Here is an 18,917-nt window from a genome sequence, read left to right as displayed (position 1 = left end):
AGAGGACGGTCATTGAGGAGACAGTGCATTTACATTTCCTATCATTATATCCATCCAATCATCAAAGTACATACAAGCATGCCGCGTTCCATATCCCAGATCATTGCGGTATTTCCGGTATTTCCCATCAAGAACACGAACGCCAAGAATCGAAAGTCATATTATGAGAACAAAAAGAAAAGAAAATGGAGAGAAATCGGAAAAGAGAAAAATGGGGGGCCCAAGAGGAGGAGAGATGCAAAGAACTTATTTCTTCCAGAACATAGCTTTACCCATTCCTCGCTTCATGGCCCACCTAGCTTCAGTGAACTTGTCGCGAACATTTCCGCCTCCGCCATAGTTTGTATTGCTGCCCACGGCACTGGAGTTGGCGCTGGCACTGGCGTGGGCAGAAGCGATATTACCGGCTTCAAACTTGGTCTTACCCTCGACAATCTTCTGCACCACGAAAAGGATCGCATAGGTCGTGGATCCAATCACACGGAACAGAGCCAATACGGCGACGGACCAGAGGATGATGGCCAGGTAGACATTGGTGCCGCCAGAATCGACGCCGTAGACCTCCGAGACGGCCATCGCCAAGATGAGGTTCGCGATCATCCAGATGGACACCATGTATGTTCGCACGGCGCGGTAGTAGTCTTCCTGCAGTTGGCTTTCCGGCGTCGGGGGCTCGGGAACTTCGAGGCGATCACGAAGGTTTCGCAATGCAGCATCGTATCCGCTGTCAATGTCGAGCTGCTCCGACGGCATCTCAACCTCGACGATAGAACCGTTGATGATTTTCGCAGTTCCCAGATCCGTGTTTACGACGTTGTCACCCTTTGTACCCCAGGTCACGTCGTGAGTATTACAGAAGGCGTAGATCTGCAGGGTGCACACGTAACTTGGCATGAGAGCGAAATACTGGGCCGAGGAGGTGAACATATGCCATGGATCGAGATAGAGAAAGGAACTAAAGAAGTAGAGACCAATGGTCGAAAGCATTGAAATCACAATGTTCACCATTAGTCCGTCGCTGACTTCTAGATCCACATCTGCTCCGAATTTTGACATGAGCTCCAACACGATCAGGTACAGCGCACAAAATGCGGTATAGATCATGATCACGCAATAGACAATAATGCCGGAGAGATACAGTTTTTTGGCCCTGAAATATCCTCGTTAGTTCTGATTTGTCTGCCAGGGACATGTAAATTGCTTGGGTACTCACCCCTGAGGTCGATTACCCATGGAGATAATGAACTGTAGACACATAACCACGACGCAAGCATATCGAAGGACGATGAATATGTATTTGCCCATGTTGTGGCCAAATGGATCAATCTTCTCATCGGACAGCGATCCGGCAATGAAGTAGAAAGCCAAATAGAAGTTTGCCTGGCCATAAGTGTTAGTTCTTGGAACATCATCTTTTTCCTTGAAGGTTCATGCCCACGTACCAATCCGAAATACGTAAAAAGAAGCTGGAGGAACTGATAAACGGACTCGATTTGAAGCAGGATCTTGCGGGGCAACGAGTGGTCCGTCTTCCACAGCTGCTTTCCGTTGACGATGGAATAGACCGCGGCGAAGAAAGCACCGTTCAGCCAACGTCTCCGCTGAGAAATAAACTCGGGAATAGTGTCTAAAGAAGATATGTGTTTAGCTGTGGCACTCAACCCCCAACTGAAAATAGCTTACCTGGTACATCGGTCTCGCCAACGGCACTCTTCACGAATCTCAGGACCCATCTTTCGTCGCGCTTAGCCACCAGTTCCCAACAGAGAATTCGATCCTCCGCCAGGTACATGTTGGCTGTGAAGACATCTGCATCCTGTCCATGTAGCGTTTCACCCTTGAAGTATTGGTTCAACGGCCCGTTGCCTTCCGCATCGTTCTGCAGCGCGAAGAAACGGTACGCACTGAGGGCTCCGGGAAGCACGGTGATATAACCAAAGACCGACTCCAAAGGCTTATCCAAAATGTTGGACATCTTATACTCGAAGTTCTGACTGGCAACCAGGGGGTTCAAAAGGCCAAGCATGCCTTTACCCTTGCCTGCCTTGATCTCACCAGCCGCTCCGGCAACGTTGGAATCCTGATCGAAGGCTTTCCACAGGTGGTACAATGCAGTGGGATCGGGCTTTGTACCGACGTCGAGAAGAACACAGATATTCGGCTGGAGCGCTCGGCCAACAGCATTGAAGAACCACCGGTGGGAGTTGAGTTTCTTTTTGTTATGTTCCTTCAAGCAGAAGATAACCTGGCACGGCACGATACCCTTTTCTGCACCCTTGAACTTCAGGTCTGCATCCAACGATACCTGAGTGGTGTATTCGTACATGTGAGCATTCACCTGCTTCTGGTTCACAATGTTCTTGGCAATACCTTCTTGGTAGACACCCAGCGCTGCCAAAGCGTTCAAAGTTCTGGGATGCACCTTTTTCCGGCCATCCGCAATCACGCAGACCACGATCTTCTTCCATCCGTCTTTGCCCCAGGTTCGCGATTTGGAACGGGAGCAAAGATGGCTGATGTTCCGCATAATACCATGCATGGTCCGAGTAAAACAGATCTCGTCCTCGTTGTACATGGTGACACAAATCAGCAGCTCCGTTTCACGCGCGGTACTGCCGATCTCCTGGCGCAACTTGTAGCCTTTCTGGGTGAAGTCGTCCGGGTCACAGGTCACTGCAGTGTATCGCATGTGCGTGAACTCTCGGTCGTCTCGCCGGGGCAAAAAGCTGTGCAAGATAGTCGGAATCTTACACTCCAGGATCAGCTCACCATTGATCAGCTGGACTTCCTTCTTGACCATCTGAGCGTCTCGAACACCGCGACGGCTCTGCTTCTCGGGCGCGGGACCATAGTGTAGATTGGGGTCGACCATCTCACTTGCTTCGTCGTCGTCATCCAGGTCAACCTTCGTCATCGCGTCCTTCTCGTCCGTGATCACAGTGGATTCGCTCATGAACGATCGAACACTCGCCGTGTGGTTGTGGTGTGGCTCTACCGTTCTCCCACCACCACCGAAAACATCGTCGGGATCAACACCGTCACCAATATCGATACTCGCATCCTGACCACCTGACACCGATCCCGTTTTAGAAAACAGTGGTGCCGGTGGTAATGGTCGTCGAGGGCTGCCGCCATATCTCGAGCTCGGGGTGCCTGGTCGGGGACTGCCATTGATATCTGCGCGTTCGTAATGAGATCCAGTGACAGACGGCGGTCCAGCAGGTCGAGTCCAGTCCGCGGCGCGGGTTGGGGACCAAGGTCGCATGGGAGAGCCTGGTCGAGACGAGTAGTGAGGGATATCTACCATTGATGCGGCAGGAGGAGGGATGTTTGGAGCATTTCGCATACTCGAAACGGGCCGTGAGGGGGATTCGGGCGGGTCATATTCATGGTATCGAGTAGAATATTGCTCTGCGTATTCTGGTCTGTTGCGAGGGATGCGTGCATTAGCTCGAGGTCTTCGATGGCAGGGCATTGTGGACAACAATCATTTCCACGCGTTGTGAGAACCGCAGCTTCAGGGCACGCAGTTTCCCAACCGCACGAGCAAACAGGTATAGGAGCGCCAACGAAAGAGACAACACGCAGAAATCCCCTCGGCGGAATTGCTAATCCGACACGATGGATCAAAACTAGCAAGGGATGGAACGGGAGCATATGGATGGGGGAGCGTTGCCGGAATTCCAGTGATTCACCACTGGAATCCTGGGTATGCGAGGCCAGAGACATGACAGAAACCGGGTTCACCACAACTTACCGAGCATCATCCTCATAAGTCTGTCCGTACTGGTACGTTGCACCTCCGCCACTATGCAGCGTACTGTCTATATCACCACTCGTCGGAAGCAGTCGCATCGTTGTTCCATTGTGGCGCGGTGACTCGTTGTCTGAAAGGAACGAGGTCGTTTCTCCGTATCCATAGGCCGGCGGTTCGTCTTCGTAGTTGGGCGCCGGAGGATAGATGCGCGACTGGTTGGGATTCATGTCTGCGATTGAGTCTACCGTTGCTCTGATTCCTCACAAGAGTCGCCGAGACAGTCTCAGCCCGAAGGCAGAACGGTCGCTCTCTGTCGAGGTCTAGACAAAACCCTCATGGCGTCGTCAGTTCAGCTGCTCCACAATGGGGGATTCAGGAATGCTGAGGTCCAGCACTTACCCCGAAAATCTCGCTAGCGGGACAGCCAGATAAACAAATCAATCGTATGGTATTCAACCGGAATGTACTGTACGGACCAAATCAATGAGATCAGTCGCAACGCTGTCGGGGTGCACAAGAGAAGGACCGTTGTAAACAATGGAAAGGCACGCGGGTGTCCGGAGTTGGCGTCAACCAACACTCACTTACCGAGCGTTGCCTGTTAAATAAATCAAAAGAAATTACCCCTGCGTTTGGACCGGGAGATTTTCATCCCATTGGAGATTTTAGGGTGATGCCTACGCTTCAACTCGTGGCAGCCATCGAGCCGGCGAATTGGGGCAGCGCGGAGGAGACGCTGGTTGTCGCCGGGGCAACGCCGTTTGTCGGTGGTTGCTTTGCGGCAGCCGGCGGGGCCCGTCCTTGCGTCTATCGATCAATGTTGACCCATGGATGTGTCCACAAGCTGAACGAGCTCTTTTTTTTTTTTTTTTTTTTTTTTTTTTTGTCTTCTGGACTTGAAGCACACCGAGTGAGAACGCGCCGTTCCATTCAACGGCACAACGTTGATTCTCAAATTATTATGTAGACTATAGACAAAACCAAACTTGAACCAGCGCACAACCTACCTCCATGCAATCCGGAAACGAGCGGCAAGGTACATATGAGACAGCTTAACACCGAATAAAAACTCGCTGCTTCGGGGGAGAGAGACACCTTTTAGATAAAACACACATATCACTTCACGTACTACCCTCATTTAAGGTTATGTGGAGTGGGAAAGAGAGGGGGAAAGCAGGTCCACCGAAACCCCGGGCTAGGGAATAGTAGTTACTACTGGTATCTCCTCTCGTTCACCCACAAGATCGATTAATTAATCCGTCACGCGGTCTGGGCCGGTTCATTAAGCAGTGGCTCCCGCTCGCGATCGGTGGGCTCCGCTTGTCCAATCCGACGGAAGAAAATGTCGCGGCCAGTGCTGCGAGTGCTGGTGATGTAGAGGGAGTTCACCAGGAACACGGCGAAGATAACGAAGGCAAAGATCCACTGCAGCGCAATGGTCTTGACGGCGATTTGCTTCAACGCTAGGGCTGTGGGCTCTGGTTAGCGTTGCACAATGTCCACCCACCCGGGCAGAGTGGGAAGGAAAGAGTACATACCAAGAGTCAAAAAGCTCAAGGAATAGCCCAACAGGTCATCCTGCGCAGCCACGATATGACCTGTCCCGATCACGAAGATCACCCATATGAAAACGTTCGCAGTAATCCTGGCCGGCAGAGAGTTGCTCTTCACGGCGACCGCTCCGTTCCAAAAGAGGGCCATGAGTGTCCAGGCAAAGGGGCCAGCCACGGCGGATAGATGCACCAGGCGCGGCAAGTTGCGATGTCGCCAGTAGGCCACATGTTGGTTGATGAAGTGGGCGATCAAGATGATTTCGGAGCCCCAGAAGTGGTTGCGAGTCCACAGAAGAATCCATGCGAAGATAAACAGGTTGTTCAAGATAAAATGGGAGCCAACGTTGGCGGTCGCCGTCACGATGGCCGCATCCCGATGGAAGAGATGATACACGTAGCTGAGTTGGGAGAGAAGGAGTATAATCCTAGGGGACTGGGGGTTAGCGGGCCGTGGCGCCAAAGACGAGGGATCCGGTAATCATTACCAGAAGATGCCCGTGACAATGGTGCTTTGGCTAAACGGCGTAATGTGTCGATCAGCCTGCCTGAAGATGGAATGACCGTGCTTGACATCACCGGGGGCGTTGACGGTATAGTAGAGACCAACGACGACGACCAGCAGCCATGACAAGGGCACCAAGAGGCGATAGGAGCCCAGGGTATAACGGTCATGCGATTCCCGTCGGACAAAAGGGTTGTCTGGGAAAGGCAGTGAGGCAGTCATTAGTTCCATAGAATAGACCCTGGGGACAATAACCACGAAAGGAGCTTACAAGACGTCATCATTAAATGGTTCGATAGAGGCCTAGTGACGGAGAAGGGAGATGGAGAGAGAGGTTTAAAAAAGAATATACAACCAGGACAACGCGACAGAACTTATACGGAGAGCAGGAAGTGAAGGTGGGGGAAGGTAGTACAGTAGGAGGTAAAGGCAGATCCGGCCATCTCGCATGGCATGGCTCTGATGTCATGATCCAATCAGCCACTGAGAACGACCGCCGGTGGTCAGCCGACGCGGGGTGACTTCATCATTTATTGGCTCTTATACCGGTTCCCTTCCCTGGTACTCCTATCATCGAGCGTGTCCATACATCCTGGACTTATAATAGCTATGTTAATCAAAGAAGATGGGGATGGGATGCATCGTCAGCAAGAACTGACCCCATTTACACAACATGTTTCACGGCCTCAACAAGCCGTCCGTGGATAGAGGCCGGCGCTATAATCATTCCGTAACACTCCGCCAGGGTCCTGCCCAGGCTGCAGTCAACCGGGTTGCCTGCCAGGTCGCTGACCGTACATCCAACCTCCTCGGCAATCAGCATCCCTCCGGCGTGGTCCCAGATCTTGGATCGATAGGACGCCTTGCGCGGAATCTTGATCAGGGTGTTGCAGCTTCCAACGGCAATGGCGATATATCGAAGCTGCGCCGCCCAGAGGTCGGTCGTGTGGGGCCAGGGCGCATTCAGGTAAGATGCAAGGCGAGCATGATAGTCGATGTTCGAAGATGTGGAAGCCACGCAATCCACAAAGTCCAACTCCTGGAACTCCGTGATTTGGGGCTTGGGGTCGAGCTTGCGAGCCGGTTGGAGGGCCCCCGTTCCCATCTTGCGTATATAGGCACCTTGGCCGGCGACGGCAAACACCTGAGATCCGTATCCATCCCGGTCCACTGCATCTTCGTGCATACGGCCCGAAGCCAAATTGAGATTAGGGCAGCCCAACACCCCGACGCGTTGACGTCCATCCTGCACCAACGCCAGACAGACCGCATATTGTTGGCCTTGAATAAACGTCGCCGTGCCGTCCACGGGATCCAGGACCCAGGAGCGACCCTTCGGACCGCAGGTGCCCTGGGCTCCCAAGTCGATCAACCCGAGCATTTCCTCTTTCGAACTTGGCGTATAAAGCAAAGCTTCGCTCGCGCCGTCATCAAGGTGGGTAGACGAGACCAGGTCCCAAGCTCGCTCAAGAAGACTGGCATCAGCACGAAGAGCTGCCGAGTCCTCCTCGCCAACGATGTCGTCCTCGGGGAATGCATGGTGAATCGCGCCAATGATCAGCGCTTGGGCGGCAAAGTCGGCAACCGTCACGGGCGTGGAGTCGCTCTTGTCGAGACTCCCTTTGTCGACGGCCTCGAGGACCTTTTTCGTCAACAGCGTGGCCCTCTGGATTGCCAGGCAAGCAACGTGGAGTTCCTGGCTGTATGGGCTGACTGATTCCATGTTGAGATTTATGAACCAATTCCGAATAGCTCAAGGTTACTACTGGCCAGCAGTTGCAGGACGTGGGGGGGATCGATTGCGGTGGCTCCAAATTAAAAATGAAATGATGCCTGGTGTGTTGGGAACAATGGCCCAACTTTTGCGCTGCCTTCTTCCTAGCGGCACAACGAGGCTTTCGGCTATCACTTCAGACTGAAAGTTTGAGACCACAGATATACAAAACCAAAGGAGCTCCAAGTTGAACACATGAGATTTCTGTCGATCTCTCGATCGCACAAGACGCGGCCAATATTAGATCCGATTTTTGAAGGTGGGGTCTAGTGTGGGCGACTGACGTATTAGTCTACTGCTATGGACCCAGGCTAGGCCGCTTGGTAGATCACAGCACTCCGTTCATGCAGTGGGAATGCAGCGAATCTAGCGACAACATGGATGAAGGGAGAATGGAGAAGAGTCGAAGGAATGATCTCACCTGCAGAGATTGCAGGGTGACCCTTCGAGTTTAGTGTCGCCTCGGTTCGGCGTTGCTGCCTGACCAAATAGGCAGACTTTCCGACAACGACGTCACCGACAATTAGGAATGCCTCAACCGGTCGTTCATATTCGAATTCAAAGTCCCAAGGCCTTTACATCGACAGACTCTTCTAGAATATAGACCCCACTCCTCGAACATGACCTTATATCTTCTCGTGTAAATAGTGCCTTCGATCCCGATAAAACCATCACCTGGAAATCCCAAAACGCCGTGAAATTGACATCATACATGCATTACGTTGGGGCGAACGATCAGAACGGCGCAAATGCCAGCTCGTAGGCGAACCCGAGTGTCAACTTGGCATGTTCGAGCATATGGTCAAAACTCAAATATTCAATCCTGTCATCAGTCGTGTGGATTCTCTTGTTGCTGTTTTCCATTTCCGATTCGGTCGCCATGGCTGCCGGATAACCATATTTACTCGCCGACGTGTGGTCGGAACAGGCGTACCCGCATTTGGTGTCAATGAAACCAATATCGCAGTACTAATCCGGTCATCAACAAGCAGGCCCAGGGAGAGACGGATGATTCAGACTTACGGTCGTGACTGCGTCCTTCAGGAATTGCGTGAGATCTCGGTCCACGTAGTCGACCATTATTCCCACGGCCTCTTGGCGACCAGCCTCAAGAGCTCCCCGGGTATAGCCGGTCATGTCCTGCTGGAGCATGGCCTTCACGTCGCGCTTATCCTTCTTATACTGGGAGAAGACAGCTTGAGAACCCAGCATTCCACCTTCTTCCGCCGAGTACCAATGGAACTCAACGGTATTGGGTGCGTCCCCCCGTGCAATGGGTTCCGACCGTAGGAGACCACGCAGGGCCTCGAGTATGGTGACAGTTCCACTGCCATCGTCATCGGCGCCCGGCGCAGCCAGGATTGAAGGAAGGAACAGGTTAATGCTGTCCTGGTGAGCACCCAGCACGACGGTTTTATTTGTTTGGCCAGGGACCCGAGCGATGACACTGAACTGTCCCCATGGATGGGCAAACTGCTCCACAGTGGCGCCATGCTCCGCGGCCCCGGAGCTCTTGATGACATCTTGAACCTGGTTGTAGAGCCATGTGGCCGATTCAATGCCCGTCTGAGACTTGTAGTAGCGAGTATGGAAGGAGGTGAATTTCTCCAGGTTGTGCTGCATATTGGCCTTGTCCAGGTCTTTGATAAGCGTTGTTACTTCGTCGGTATGCTCCATCTTCGACGGATAGTGCACATAGCTCGGTGCGTGCAACGTAGGATAGAACCCGGCATTCCGCTCTGCTGTGACGTCGATGAAATTCACGCCATCCTATTGTTGAGAAGACAGCAAGTAGTTAGAAAAATAAACGGGAAGAATAAGAATGGAATAAAAATGAAGATGACGAGGAAGCGGTCCTGTCGATATTGAAGGCTTACCAATTTCAATGCCCACTTTTCTTCTTCGGTCACCCATCTGGTCTGATAAGGAGCCAATTCAATCAAATACTTCTCTTGGTTGTGATATATATGGGGATTCGTCAATGGCGCCTGGGGAATCACTGCGGCCATAACTCCCGCAGAAGCCGTTGCGCCCAGCGCAAGAGCTATGTCGATCTTCATGGTGATTTACAAAAAAACAAAATGCTATTCAAGATATTCACCGGCCAAAGCGTATCCACAATATAGTGCAAAATCGGTTCAGATAATTGAACTATGGGAGAATAAGAATAGGAGTTGTAAAAATGGGCAACCTGCACAATGATGGGGGATGGAGGACCCGACGACAAAGGCGGGGAGAGAGTTGGAGTTGGAGTTGGAGAAGGGGGAAGAGGGAGAAGAAGGCGGGAAACGCGGGCGGGAACTCACTGGACGGACTTCCAAGTTCCACAGGGGCGTCTTGACCCTGCGCAAAAATGGATGGAATTTATCAGGAGATGAAGGAGAGGTTGTTGAATGTTGCGTCAGAGGTGCGTCGGTGGGCAATTTATCATCAATAATTAATCCGTACGGAATAGTGCCTGGAACTAGCTTGGGCCTAAGGTATCGACCGCGCCAACTAACGAGGAACGAGTCACAAGAATAGAAGCATGATAAACCGATACTACCGCTTACTCCGTAACTACTCCTACTCCGTATGTCTGTCAACGCCTCAACGGCGATTCCATTTCCAAGTCGACGGAAGGGCCGACTTAGCCGCCCTTGTGGAGTCGGTCCTTTTCCCCGTAGCACAGGTCATACTTGACTGCTTGACTCTCTCCATCCTTCACTAACATGACCCACGGGCACCGGATTTCGCTCAGATTTTTCCAAACAAGCGCTAGAACCTCTTCGGAGTCCAGGCGTGGGTTACATTCCTGTTGGCAACGTGAGTTAAGCCTGAATCCGTATGTGGCTGTGTCGGCAAAACATATATCTAGTGCCATCGTCAACTGCTGCCTGCCTCCTCCATACCAATAATTAATTGCCAACATTCAACAGAATGCCAAAGCATCGTTTCTACCAGGCAACCACTTAACCAAGCCACCCAGCAGATTGAAAAGGATTCCGATCCACTCGGTAGCCGGTGCGCAGAGTCCTGCCTTGGCTGATTTCATTGTCAGCCAGGGAGTGGGGCATGTCGGGATCTAATGGCCCTATCCTATCCCCATGTCAAAAGAGGCTGTGTCGTACGGAGTATAGCTTCCTGTCAATGCCTTCTAGGGGAGAATTGTTTGGGGTAGCGGTCAAGCCCGGGGTTATCGCGCAGCCTAGACAATTCCGGCAACCAGCAGACTCGCTCGAGAATCCTGGAGAGTTCTGGGCTCAATAGAATGGCCGACGTTCGACAGAAGTTCTACCTCACTGCAAAGATCTGGGGATCAACGATAGATATCTATATTTTCTCGGATTCCAGGGAGTAGTAGGCCCCTATTCACGAGAGATATCAGTAGGAATGCATTGCAGAAAACAGGGAGCAACTCAAAATCCGACTTGCCGTCGATAAGATGAGAGTTTTCATCCATGGGTCGATGAAACCGCCTCCACCGAGCGGTTTTACAGAATTAGAGAAGATGAATCATGATGGATCACCGATGACTCAGATTCCGGCAGGGACGAAGGACAATACGAGTACAATACGAGTACCAACCGCGTTCCCTCCAGGGCTCAAAGCCTCAAAGGGCAATCAGGGTTAGGGCTGCGGGCGGCGTCCCACCAATTGGGCCGGGCACCAACAGCGCGTGGGCCCACGGGGTGAGTCAACGGCACTCACTGGTTCGCTTTCAATACCGGTAATGGTCGGTGATCGTCGGACGCGACCGGACGCATCGCTATCTCTTATCTGGTCTTCTTTCGCTCATCCCCGCTCGCTCCCTGGACTTGACCTGCCTCACAGGCTAACACTCGGCTCTCCAGAGGACCTCGTCTTCATAGTAGTGCAGTACCGCCGCTTCGCATCTTCGCGTACTCATTCTTCCAGGCTCCCTCCCCCGAATTACTCCCCACTGCATGATTGCGCCATGGCCATCCATCCCAGTCTGCGTCCTCAATCAGACGTCCAGGGCAATCTGTCCCCGCAGCAGACCAGAGCCATTTCAGCCTGGACCGAGCAAGCGACGGCATCTCTAGAGAATCTGACGATTACCGAAACCGTGCCCGCCGCGCAGAATGCCGCCTGCGCGGAGTCAACGCCCGCCGGTGGCGCATTGCGCGGCGCCACCGTGTCGTTGTCAATTCCCCTAGATGATCCAATTCCCACGGCAGATCATCAGTCTACCACAGGGGCCAGATTCCTGGGTCGGCCCTCGAATCAGACACAACAGGTTCCGACCGTCTCCTTTCGGCGCCGCGAGCCACTGCGCCGTGATAGCCTGAAGAGACGCGAGGCATTGCTCAAGGGAAAGGACGGAAGCCGTCGCAGGCAACGCTGGGAAAACGGTACGTCTTGATGAAGCGAATATGTTCACGGCGCAATTCGACGCTCGACGGTGTCGCCTCAAGGGTTGCATCTGCCACTACACCAGACGAGATACTGACCAGGCCTTTTCCACCATGAAGATCGCCTTCTGCATAACCCCTGGGCGGAACCGCCTTCTCCTAAGGACTGGGATATTCGGCCAACGTATACTCGACACGACCCCATGCCTTACTACTTGGCACCCCTTTGGGACGTTCACTATTCGCATATGGATCGTACATCATCCAAACAGACGACCAAGGGGACCAGAAGCGAGATCTACCACATTCCGAAAGAGCTTCGCTCGAAATTGAAACACGCCCGCGCTGCGCGAGGAATGCTTCAAGACCTTGAGGAAGACATCAGACAGTTTATTCAGCGATGGAATGAGAAGCAACGCTTGCTTCGCAAGGAGGGGCTGGCTGATGCGCCTCAAGCGTCCGACGAGGACTCTGAGGACGAGGTGGTCTTCGTAGGGAGAAACGGCCAGATGCATGACTCGCCCGTGCACAAGCAGAAGCTGCAGCAGATGCGTCGGGCCATGAGTTCCCACAACGAGAGGGATGGCGAGAAGATGGTGTTTGAGAGCTCGGCTGATGATCGGGCTGCTGCTTTCGGGTAAGTTCCAAGCCAGTTGCCCCGGGTAGTCTGATACTAAGTTGGATTAGTCGCTGGCTCGTCCATTCGATCGCCTCCTATTATGGGTTACACACATGGTCTGTCACGGTGGGAGAACCTGCTCGCCGTGAGGCATACGTCGGATTCCATCCCCCAACCGGTGGCAGTCGCGCAACCGGGCTTTTTGGAGGCCCCCTTGGCTCTGGAACATGCCACCTTGAAACGAGAAGTCAAACCGAAGATGAGCTTCCCCGACCGCTGTGGGCACAAGTATAAACTATGCGGGCCTCTTAGCGTGTCGAAATCTCTCGCGGAACTAATCGGAGTTTCTTTTTGGGCAATCTCAGCTGTCTGAGACTCGGGCGCAAGGCGGATCTTTTGTTCATCTGTACAATAGACGGAACAGGTTTTAACGGTGATACATTCGAATCATAGAGCATTGGTTTGTTTCCCTCGCTTTTAGTTCATGCGCCGAGTGAGCGTGTCTGCTGTGGTCCTGGCTTTGCTTTGTGTAGCGCATGAATGCCGTTTCACCGAACCCCCCCCCCAGTAAAGAGAGCAGCATGTTTAGAAAGTCCGAAATGAAGCTAAACAAGGCAATCAGCCTCCGCATATAAACATATTGTGTTTCAGGGCCTCTATGACATCAGGTCCTCGTTCCTCGCGTCATTCGTTGGGAATTCATGCGTTCTTAGAGGGCAGGAAAGAGAAAATGTGTGGGGGAAAATAAATCAACAGGCTGGGGGAAAGGGGCCGTGGCGTGAGGACATCAAAGTTGTATAGTTCAGTGCAAGGGACTTGAACGGTGGCGAGGACCCAATCGACCGATCTAGAAGCCGCATGGCTGCCTTGATCTACTTCGAGACTGACGGTCTCAACGGATGGATTACGTCGGGTGAGTTAATGTTGCTCCCAAGGGACCCGCGTGTTCACTGTGAATATACCACTACTCCAGTAGCACAGAACGACGGTTATTGCAAAGATCACCCGTGACTACGAAGCGGTCAAAACGTAAGGGTCATTCATCTCCACCGTCTCCATCGACCGTGGGGGGGGTTCGTGTTGGAAAACCGGGATGCGCTTTATGCCTGAAGATGTCATACCCGAAACCCGATACCGGATGAGACAGAAAGAGAGAAAGAGAGATAGATCACTGGAGCCATGTTATCAACATCCTTGATCGTGCTGGATCACCGTCGTTGCTTTCGTGTAAGAATCTGTTGTTCGTGACCTCGCTTCCTCTGGTTTCGGACCGATCCGAAGAGTCTCCAGTCCGTTCCATGGTTCGGTCGTGAGCAACAGGTGCTTGGGTTGTCAGGCATCGACATCGCCAGTCGATGGCATAGGCGTTGCACATTTCGCATCCAGAACTAGTTATAGGCATCCAGCATGTCTCAGGAGGCTGGTCTATTCCCGGTCTATTTAGCGTCCGGTGAAGGTATGCGTTTGCATGTGGATAGGTGCGATGCTTGCATGCAACCTCCTGCAGGGGAAGCAATAAGTCAAGATTGTCCTAGCAGGTTGCCTTTGGGTTTGATTTGGGGCTTGACTCCGTCGTCCCGGAATGACAGAAGTACCAACCGACACGATAGGCTATGTCCGTATGAGGGGCTCGGAGGATATTGAGCTCCCTCAGTGGTGGCACTGCCGGTCAGCGTGGGAGGGTTCTGGAACGACCGAAGCAGAGAGTCAGGCGCAATTCGTGTTTTGGGTTTGGAAATCGAGGCTGGGCTCGGAGAAGGCATGAAGTAAAGATCACCGTTGGTAAACAAAGCACCGGGGAGGAGGGGGTCGTGACAATTCAGTCATGGATCCATCGACGTGGCACTCTTATTGGGATTGTTATTTCCCTCCTTGTCTTTTAATTTGACTTTCTATTTTTTTATTTTTCCGCAGTATTTCATTTCATTTCTTTTCTTTTTTCCTTCCTCTGATTTGATCCCATCCCAGCACCTTGCGCCACATACCCTGGTCGGTTCCCTTCCGCGTCTTCTTCGTGCCTCTCGCCCGTTAAGCCCTGACCTGGCGTCATCTGCTATGTACACTGGCCACCCCCTTCACATTCCCCTCATTCCGATATTTATGGTTTTCCTGTTTAGTTCCCTCTCCTTCCCTTCCGCCGAGCTCCATCGTATGACCACTCGCGGTTGGCCTCGAAACCACCTCCTCTTGCCTCACCGTCGATATATCCGAGCGACTCATGCTACGTCGCACACGGCATCGGCTCGGAGTCCTAAAAGCGATTCATCCACGAGATGGGGCTATGATCGGATCTCATCGATTGACTGATTGACTCCACTTTGTTTTCTTTTTCTTCTGCCCCCCTCCCCTAGTTACCACCGACTTACGCCCACCCGCCCGTCCACATACTACCGACTACACTACTACAGACACCCCTGGATATCTTCATCACACTACCGCTTTCACCACCCCCCTCGTTCGGAGTAAATTGGCACTATCTCGTGTCCGAGCTAATCCCGCCGCCGACTCCGAAATCTGCGCCCGAGAAGACTGAATAAAGAGCCCCCCCCCCCGTTCTTGCAAGTTCTACCGGGGTCTGCATATCCCACTAAAACCGCTTTTCATATCGCGTTAGCGCCGCCATGGGAGCTTACAGTGCGTCCTCATGTCAGAATGGTTCGAGGACCGGAGGCAGCTCCAGCTCTACCAACAGCGACGTCTCGGATCGTTCGAAGAGCACGGTCCCAACGATCTACAGCGATCGGCCCACTTCGAAGCGGAGAGAGACGGCGGAGCTTGACGCCAAAGACCCCAGAGACTCGGTATCGACCTACGCATCAACCGCACCGTCCGTCGAGAACCTCCCGGAGGAGCCTCGTTACGCGGTGACGGATCGCAGATTGGAGATCTTCCCGACCGACGTGGTCCCCTCCAATCCCTCCACGTTCGCCGACCTGTTCCCGTCGTCGCGACGACTGCTTATCCGCCACGACGATGCGACGCTAGATGGGAACATGAACCTCCGGGTGGACACCGTTGTCCCGCGGCGGGGAGGCTACCAGCAGGAGATTACCCTGTTTCATCTGCGCATGTATGACTTGTTCTCGAGGAAATTCTCCTTCCGGCGCTATTGCCGGGATTCGGGACGCGAGGTGTGCCACTCGGAGAGGAAAGCTCTATCGTCTCGCTCGGACAGACGACCGGTGTTTCGACGCTCTTGGAACAGTGTGCTGGCTAGCTTGCGACCGGGATCCAGTGGCAACGGTTCGCTGCCCAATGCAGAGCACAAGCGCCAGGATTCCGGGTATAGGTCGGTTGGAGACGAGGGGTATTTGGAGGACAAGGATCTAGACGCCAAGGGTGGTGCCGATCGACCCGTCACACTTGCTGACAATACTCTGCTGGAGTTCTCCAACTATGCGCATGTAGAAGTCAAACGACGAGGAGCCGGGGTCTCCAAGCGATACGAGTATGAATACTGGTCCACAAAGTACCAGTGGAGACGGGAATATCGGAAGGAAGGCGATTTGCGCGAGGTGACTTATCACCTCGTCGACACGCGAACGTCGAAGCAAGTCGCCCATATCGTACCGGAGATCTTGACCCCCATGGAGGCCATTGAAGAGGAAAGCAAGGGAGGCTGGATCCCACCTTCTTCCATGTGGATTAGCGATGCCTCGGTGTATGAGAAGATGTCTGACATGGCTGAGTACGTGTTTTCTTGCCCCGTTCCTCTTTTTATTTATTTTTTCCTGCCCCATGGAAGACAGTGGCTGACCGCGCGCGCAGTGTGATTGTTGCGACTGGACTGATTATCCTGGTCGATGACTGTATTCGTCGACGCTGGCATTCGAACAGACATGGTTCCCTTCCACTCCCGACGCGATCTTCGATCACAAAGGGAATCGAGACGATAGGAGCTAAGCGCCTCATTGATGAGGTGTTCCTTCGAAGGGGATCGGCCTAGGAATAGGCGGGGATGATCGAAATTGGAATGTCTTGTTCATCGACGTCGGTCTGACGTGACAACTATTTTGCATGACTCGAATTATGATTTGATTTCCCCTAGTCTCTTTTTCTTTATTGCTTTGGTGTTAGTCTCACGAACATGGTTGGGCGGTGGTTGGAAGGTCAGGCCGGCGTGAAATCCATACTGTGTAACAGGCACAGGGCGGTTCTGATGTTGACATTTTGTACATGCGATTTGGTTGGCTGTTTGAATACGCCTCGTTTTTGTTTTATTTTATTTTATTTCCTGCTATTTTTGGGTGGAATCATTTGGTTCATAATTTATTTTAGTGATTGGCTAAGATTGATTGATTTACTTGGTTTCTTTTTGGAATGTTGGATGTTGACAAGGGCACCCAGCACGGTTACCTGCTCAACGACGAACGAAGACCGGGAGAAGAACAGACTAGAGAAAGAAAAAGAAAAGAAAAAAAGACCAAAAAAGAAAAGAGGCCAAAAACACAGACGCAGACAATGGTTCCTCGTCATGTCAGCCTAACTCGGGCCCCTGTTCTGGACCGGATTCCCACCCTTGAAGCCGTTCCATGCAAAGAATCAATCTGGCTGGATGGGGACCAGACCTGCTGAATTCCGATTCGGACGAAGGCTACGGGGAACAGCACGATTGGGCCAGACGCAGGTCGACAGACCTCGTCCTTCGGTCTGTCTTCTAGCTGTGTCGAAGTGGGCAAAGCACGATTAAGCTTGTCCTGAGGCCGATGCGGGGCAGATCGAGGCTCGTCTCCAAACCACGTCGCGTCGAATCAAGCGCTGCTGCGCCGCTTCGATGGCAGTTCGTGGATGCGTCCCAGCTCTTCCCCGTTGGCGTCATTGTTCCTTTCATGCCTCTTCATGCAGGTGCTGAGTATTGCTATATGGTTCCTTCCGTCCCTCCCCCGGTCGGCCTCTAACGCCCTCCTGCCTTCATTCAATCCCCTTCTCGTGCCGCCGCCGAAGAGGATGAAAATGCACGTATGTATGCCCAACACGATGCCACAGGGAAAGCAACGAATCATGGCCTATGCCTCCCCCGGAAATAGATTGGGTGAGTGAGGACCCAATTTCTCTCTTCGCTGGCAATCTGTATTTTCCTGCAGAAGGCCCTTTCCCACCCCCTCTCTCGGTGGACGCGCTGGCCGTACCAGGCTCCCCTTGAGCTTCTTGATAGTGACATCGCCAGCGAGGCTTCCCTGCGCCGCTTCCTTCCCCCCCCTCCCTCCTGGTCTCTTGGAATCTGCAAAATCCCTTTTCGCCAGCAATTGTTCATGCAGAGCGGCCCGGTTTGTGGCCGTTTGGCTCTAGGGCTAGAAGCCACGGGGAACCTTGAACTATTTCCCGGCCCTCGAATTTATGATTGAATCATTGATGAGCTGGCACCCCCCAGGGGCCCGCTCCCAGCTCTCTGAGTGGCCTTACTGGCTGACGTGAACCGATTCTGGCTTCAATTCGTCGCTTCTGATCCTATGGGCCCCTCTCCGCTTTTGGGCAACTAGACCACCCCTCCACAGTGCATTCCTTCCAGAAGAGATTTCTCGTCCGTTTCTGAAGAGCGTCCATGAGGCAAAAGGCTGGTTCGTACCCGATGGTAAGTATCGCCTGCGAAACCAGGGGGGAGAGCAAGAAAGGTCGAGGGACGACTAGGGCTCTGAGTTGTCTCCATGGGTGAAAAGTCGCATCCCCCCCTGGTACTGCCAATTCGGGCTTGTCTTCGTCGCCTTATTTCCTTGTCGCTCAATGAATCTGGCGTACGTGTGGAGACTAGTGGCCTACTTCCCTGCTCATTTTTGGCGTTTCTTCAAGGGTACATTCTCAGTCGGCGTGCGCCGGGCCGTTCCAGCTTGCAGCCTCATAAAAAATGATCCGCATACTCTCCATGCAACTGGCGCTCCTTGAGTGGAGGATAAGGGAGGGGGTTAATTTTTCTGGCGCTGTGCGATGTCCACCACGACATGCATAAGCCCGTCTGTTAGGTTTGATGGTTAGGTTCCGTGTTTGTCACGCCGAAACTGTCTTGCTTGCACAGTGACACTTTGGGGTTTAAAGCATGGCCCACTGTTTATATGACTGAACTCCCCGCTTCCCCTATCTGTCCATCAAGGCCATTTCGTGTGCGAAGACATCAAGGTCCATACCCAATTCTCAACCAGGAGCGAGCAATTGCAACAGAGAAGAACCATAGTCAGTCGAAACCAATCAATCAGAAAGAGTCAGAGAAAGAAAGAGAGGTCTACCTGTTTTATTTTATTTTATTCTGTCGGACTCTCCTATCAATTGATATTTCCCCTTTCTTCCATACCCTTCCTACGTCAGTGGTCTCGAATCCGTCTTCACCTCGTCGAAGTTTCAAAGACCCAGACCCTTCCTTCATCG

At 52.7% G+C, this 18,917-nt stretch overlaps 7 protein-coding genes across 7 annotated transcripts; 4 read left to right on the top strand and 3 right to left on the bottom strand.

The window, feature by feature from the left end:
* Positions 1–19: 19 nt before the first annotated feature.
* Positions 20–4,311, bottom strand: chsB (chitin synthase class II). The gene is made up of 6 exons (XM_024845571.1): positions 4,157–4,311; positions 3,758–4,077; positions 1,684–3,425; positions 1,443–1,627; positions 1,214–1,380; positions 20–1,150 (listed from the first exon to the last, which is right to left on the bottom strand). The coding sequence occupies exons 2-6, from the start codon at positions 3,982–3,984 to the stop codon at positions 247–249; spliced, it is 3,225 nt and encodes a 1,074-aa protein (XP_024705882.1). The 5' UTR covers positions 3,985–4,077; positions 4,157–4,311; the 3' UTR covers positions 20–246.
* A 336-nt stretch (positions 4,312–4,647) lies between these two features.
* P170DRAFT_149062 (DUF1774 domain-containing protein) lies at positions 4,648–6,252 on the bottom strand. The gene is made up of 4 exons (XM_024842511.1): positions 6,084–6,252; positions 5,796–6,009; positions 5,296–5,735; positions 4,648–5,226 (listed from the first exon to the last, which is right to left on the bottom strand). Exons 1-4 carry the CDS (start codon positions 6,094–6,096, stop codon positions 5,018–5,020), a joined length of 876 nt encoding a protein of 291 aa, XP_024705881.1. The 5' UTR covers positions 6,097–6,252; the 3' UTR covers positions 4,648–5,017.
* Positions 6,253–6,476: 224 nt separating this feature from the next.
* P170DRAFT_445856 (Zn-dependent exopeptidase) lies at positions 6,477–9,646 on the bottom strand (the record flags this gene model as incomplete). Its single annotated transcript, XM_024850745.1, has 4 exons — positions 6,477–7,521; positions 8,356–8,555; positions 8,610–9,356; positions 9,464–9,646. 4 exons carry the CDS (start codon positions 9,644–9,646, stop codon positions 6,477–6,479), a joined length of 2,175 nt encoding a protein of 724 aa, XP_024705880.1.
* A 1,877-nt stretch (positions 9,647–11,523) lies between these two features.
* Positions 11,524–13,278, top strand: P170DRAFT_508743 (uncharacterized protein; the record flags this gene model as incomplete). The annotated part of the gene is made up of 3 exons (XM_024854597.1): positions 11,524–11,941; positions 12,062–12,578; positions 12,629–13,278. 3 exons carry the CDS (start codon positions 11,524–11,526, stop codon positions 12,852–12,854), a joined length of 1,161 nt encoding a protein of 386 aa, XP_024705879.1. The 3' UTR covers positions 12,855–13,278.
* A 1,746-nt stretch (positions 13,279–15,024) lies between these two features.
* On the top strand, positions 15,025–16,774 carry P170DRAFT_148901 (uncharacterized protein). The gene is made up of 3 exons (XM_024842508.1): positions 15,025–16,248; positions 16,329–16,512; positions 16,675–16,774. The coding sequence occupies exons 1-2, from the start codon at positions 15,182–15,184 to the stop codon at positions 16,504–16,506; spliced, it is 1,245 nt and encodes a 414-aa protein (XP_024705878.1). The 5' UTR covers positions 15,025–15,181; the 3' UTR covers positions 16,507–16,512; positions 16,675–16,774.
* Positions 16,491–17,197, top strand: P170DRAFT_148918 (uncharacterized protein). Its single transcript, XM_024842510.1, has one exon. The coding sequence runs from the start codon at positions 16,648–16,650 to the stop codon at positions 17,044–17,046; it is 399 nt and encodes a 132-aa protein (XP_024705877.1). The 5' UTR covers positions 16,491–16,647; the 3' UTR covers positions 17,047–17,197.
* Positions 17,198–18,027, top strand: P170DRAFT_149180 (uncharacterized protein). The gene is made up of 2 exons (XM_024842512.1): positions 17,198–17,592; positions 17,728–18,027. Exons 1-2 carry the CDS (start codon positions 17,349–17,351, stop codon positions 17,847–17,849), a joined length of 366 nt encoding a protein of 121 aa, XP_024705876.1. The 5' UTR covers positions 17,198–17,348; the 3' UTR covers positions 17,850–18,027.
* Positions 18,028–18,917: the final 890 nt, after the last annotated feature.

The sequence above is a fragment of the Aspergillus steynii genome (assembly GCF_002849105.1).
Source record: "Aspergillus steynii IBT 23096 chromosome Unknown P170scaffold_3, whole genome shotgun sequence".
In the NCBI taxonomy this organism is placed as follows: domain Eukaryota; kingdom Fungi; phylum Ascomycota; class Eurotiomycetes; order Eurotiales; family Aspergillaceae; genus Aspergillus; species Aspergillus steynii.
Note: the sequence above shows the minus strand (reverse complement) of the source record. Positions and strands in the feature narration are given on the sequence as shown.

Excerpts from the sequence above, each read along its gene's own strand:
- chsB (XM_024845571.1), bottom strand. The coding sequence starts at position 3,984 with ATGAATCCCAACCAGTCGCGCATCTATCCTCCGGCGCCCAACTACGAA. Across the intron at positions 1,628-1,683 it reads TGGCGAGACCGATGTACCAG|ACACTATTCCCGAGTTTATT; the intron begins GTAAGCTATTTT and ends TATCTTCTTTAG. Across the intron at positions 1,151-1,213 it reads ATGGGTAATCGACCTCAGGG|GGCCAAAAAACTGTATCTCT; the intron begins GTGAGTACCCAA and ends AGGATATTTCAG.
- P170DRAFT_148918 (XM_024842510.1), top strand. The coding sequence starts at position 16,648 with ATGGTTGGGCGGTGGTTGGAAGGTCAGGCCGGCGTGAAATCCATACTG.
- P170DRAFT_148901 (XM_024842508.1), top strand. The coding sequence starts at position 15,182 with ATGGGAGCTTACAGTGCGTCCTCATGTCAGAATGGTTCGAGGACCGGA. Across the intron at positions 16,249-16,328 it reads AAGATGTCTGACATGGCTGA|TGTGATTGTTGCGACTGGAC; the intron begins GTACGTGTTTTC and ends CCGCGCGCGCAG.
- P170DRAFT_149062 (XM_024842511.1), bottom strand. Across the intron at positions 5,736-5,795 it reads ATTGTCACGGGCATCTTCTG|GATTATACTCCTTCTCTCCC; the intron begins GTAATGATTACC and ends CCAGTCCCCTAG. Across the intron at positions 5,227-5,295 it reads CTTGAGCTTTTTGACTCTTG|CCCTAGCGTTGAAGCAAATC; the intron begins GTATGTACTCTT and ends CAGAGCCCACAG.
- P170DRAFT_149180 (XM_024842512.1), top strand. The coding sequence starts at position 17,349 with ATGCGTCCCAGCTCTTCCCCGTTGGCGTCATTGTTCCTTTCATGCCTC. Across the intron at positions 17,593-17,727 it reads CTCCCCCGGAAATAGATTGG|CGAGGCTTCCCTGCGCCGCT; the intron begins GTGAGTGAGGAC and ends TGACATCGCCAG.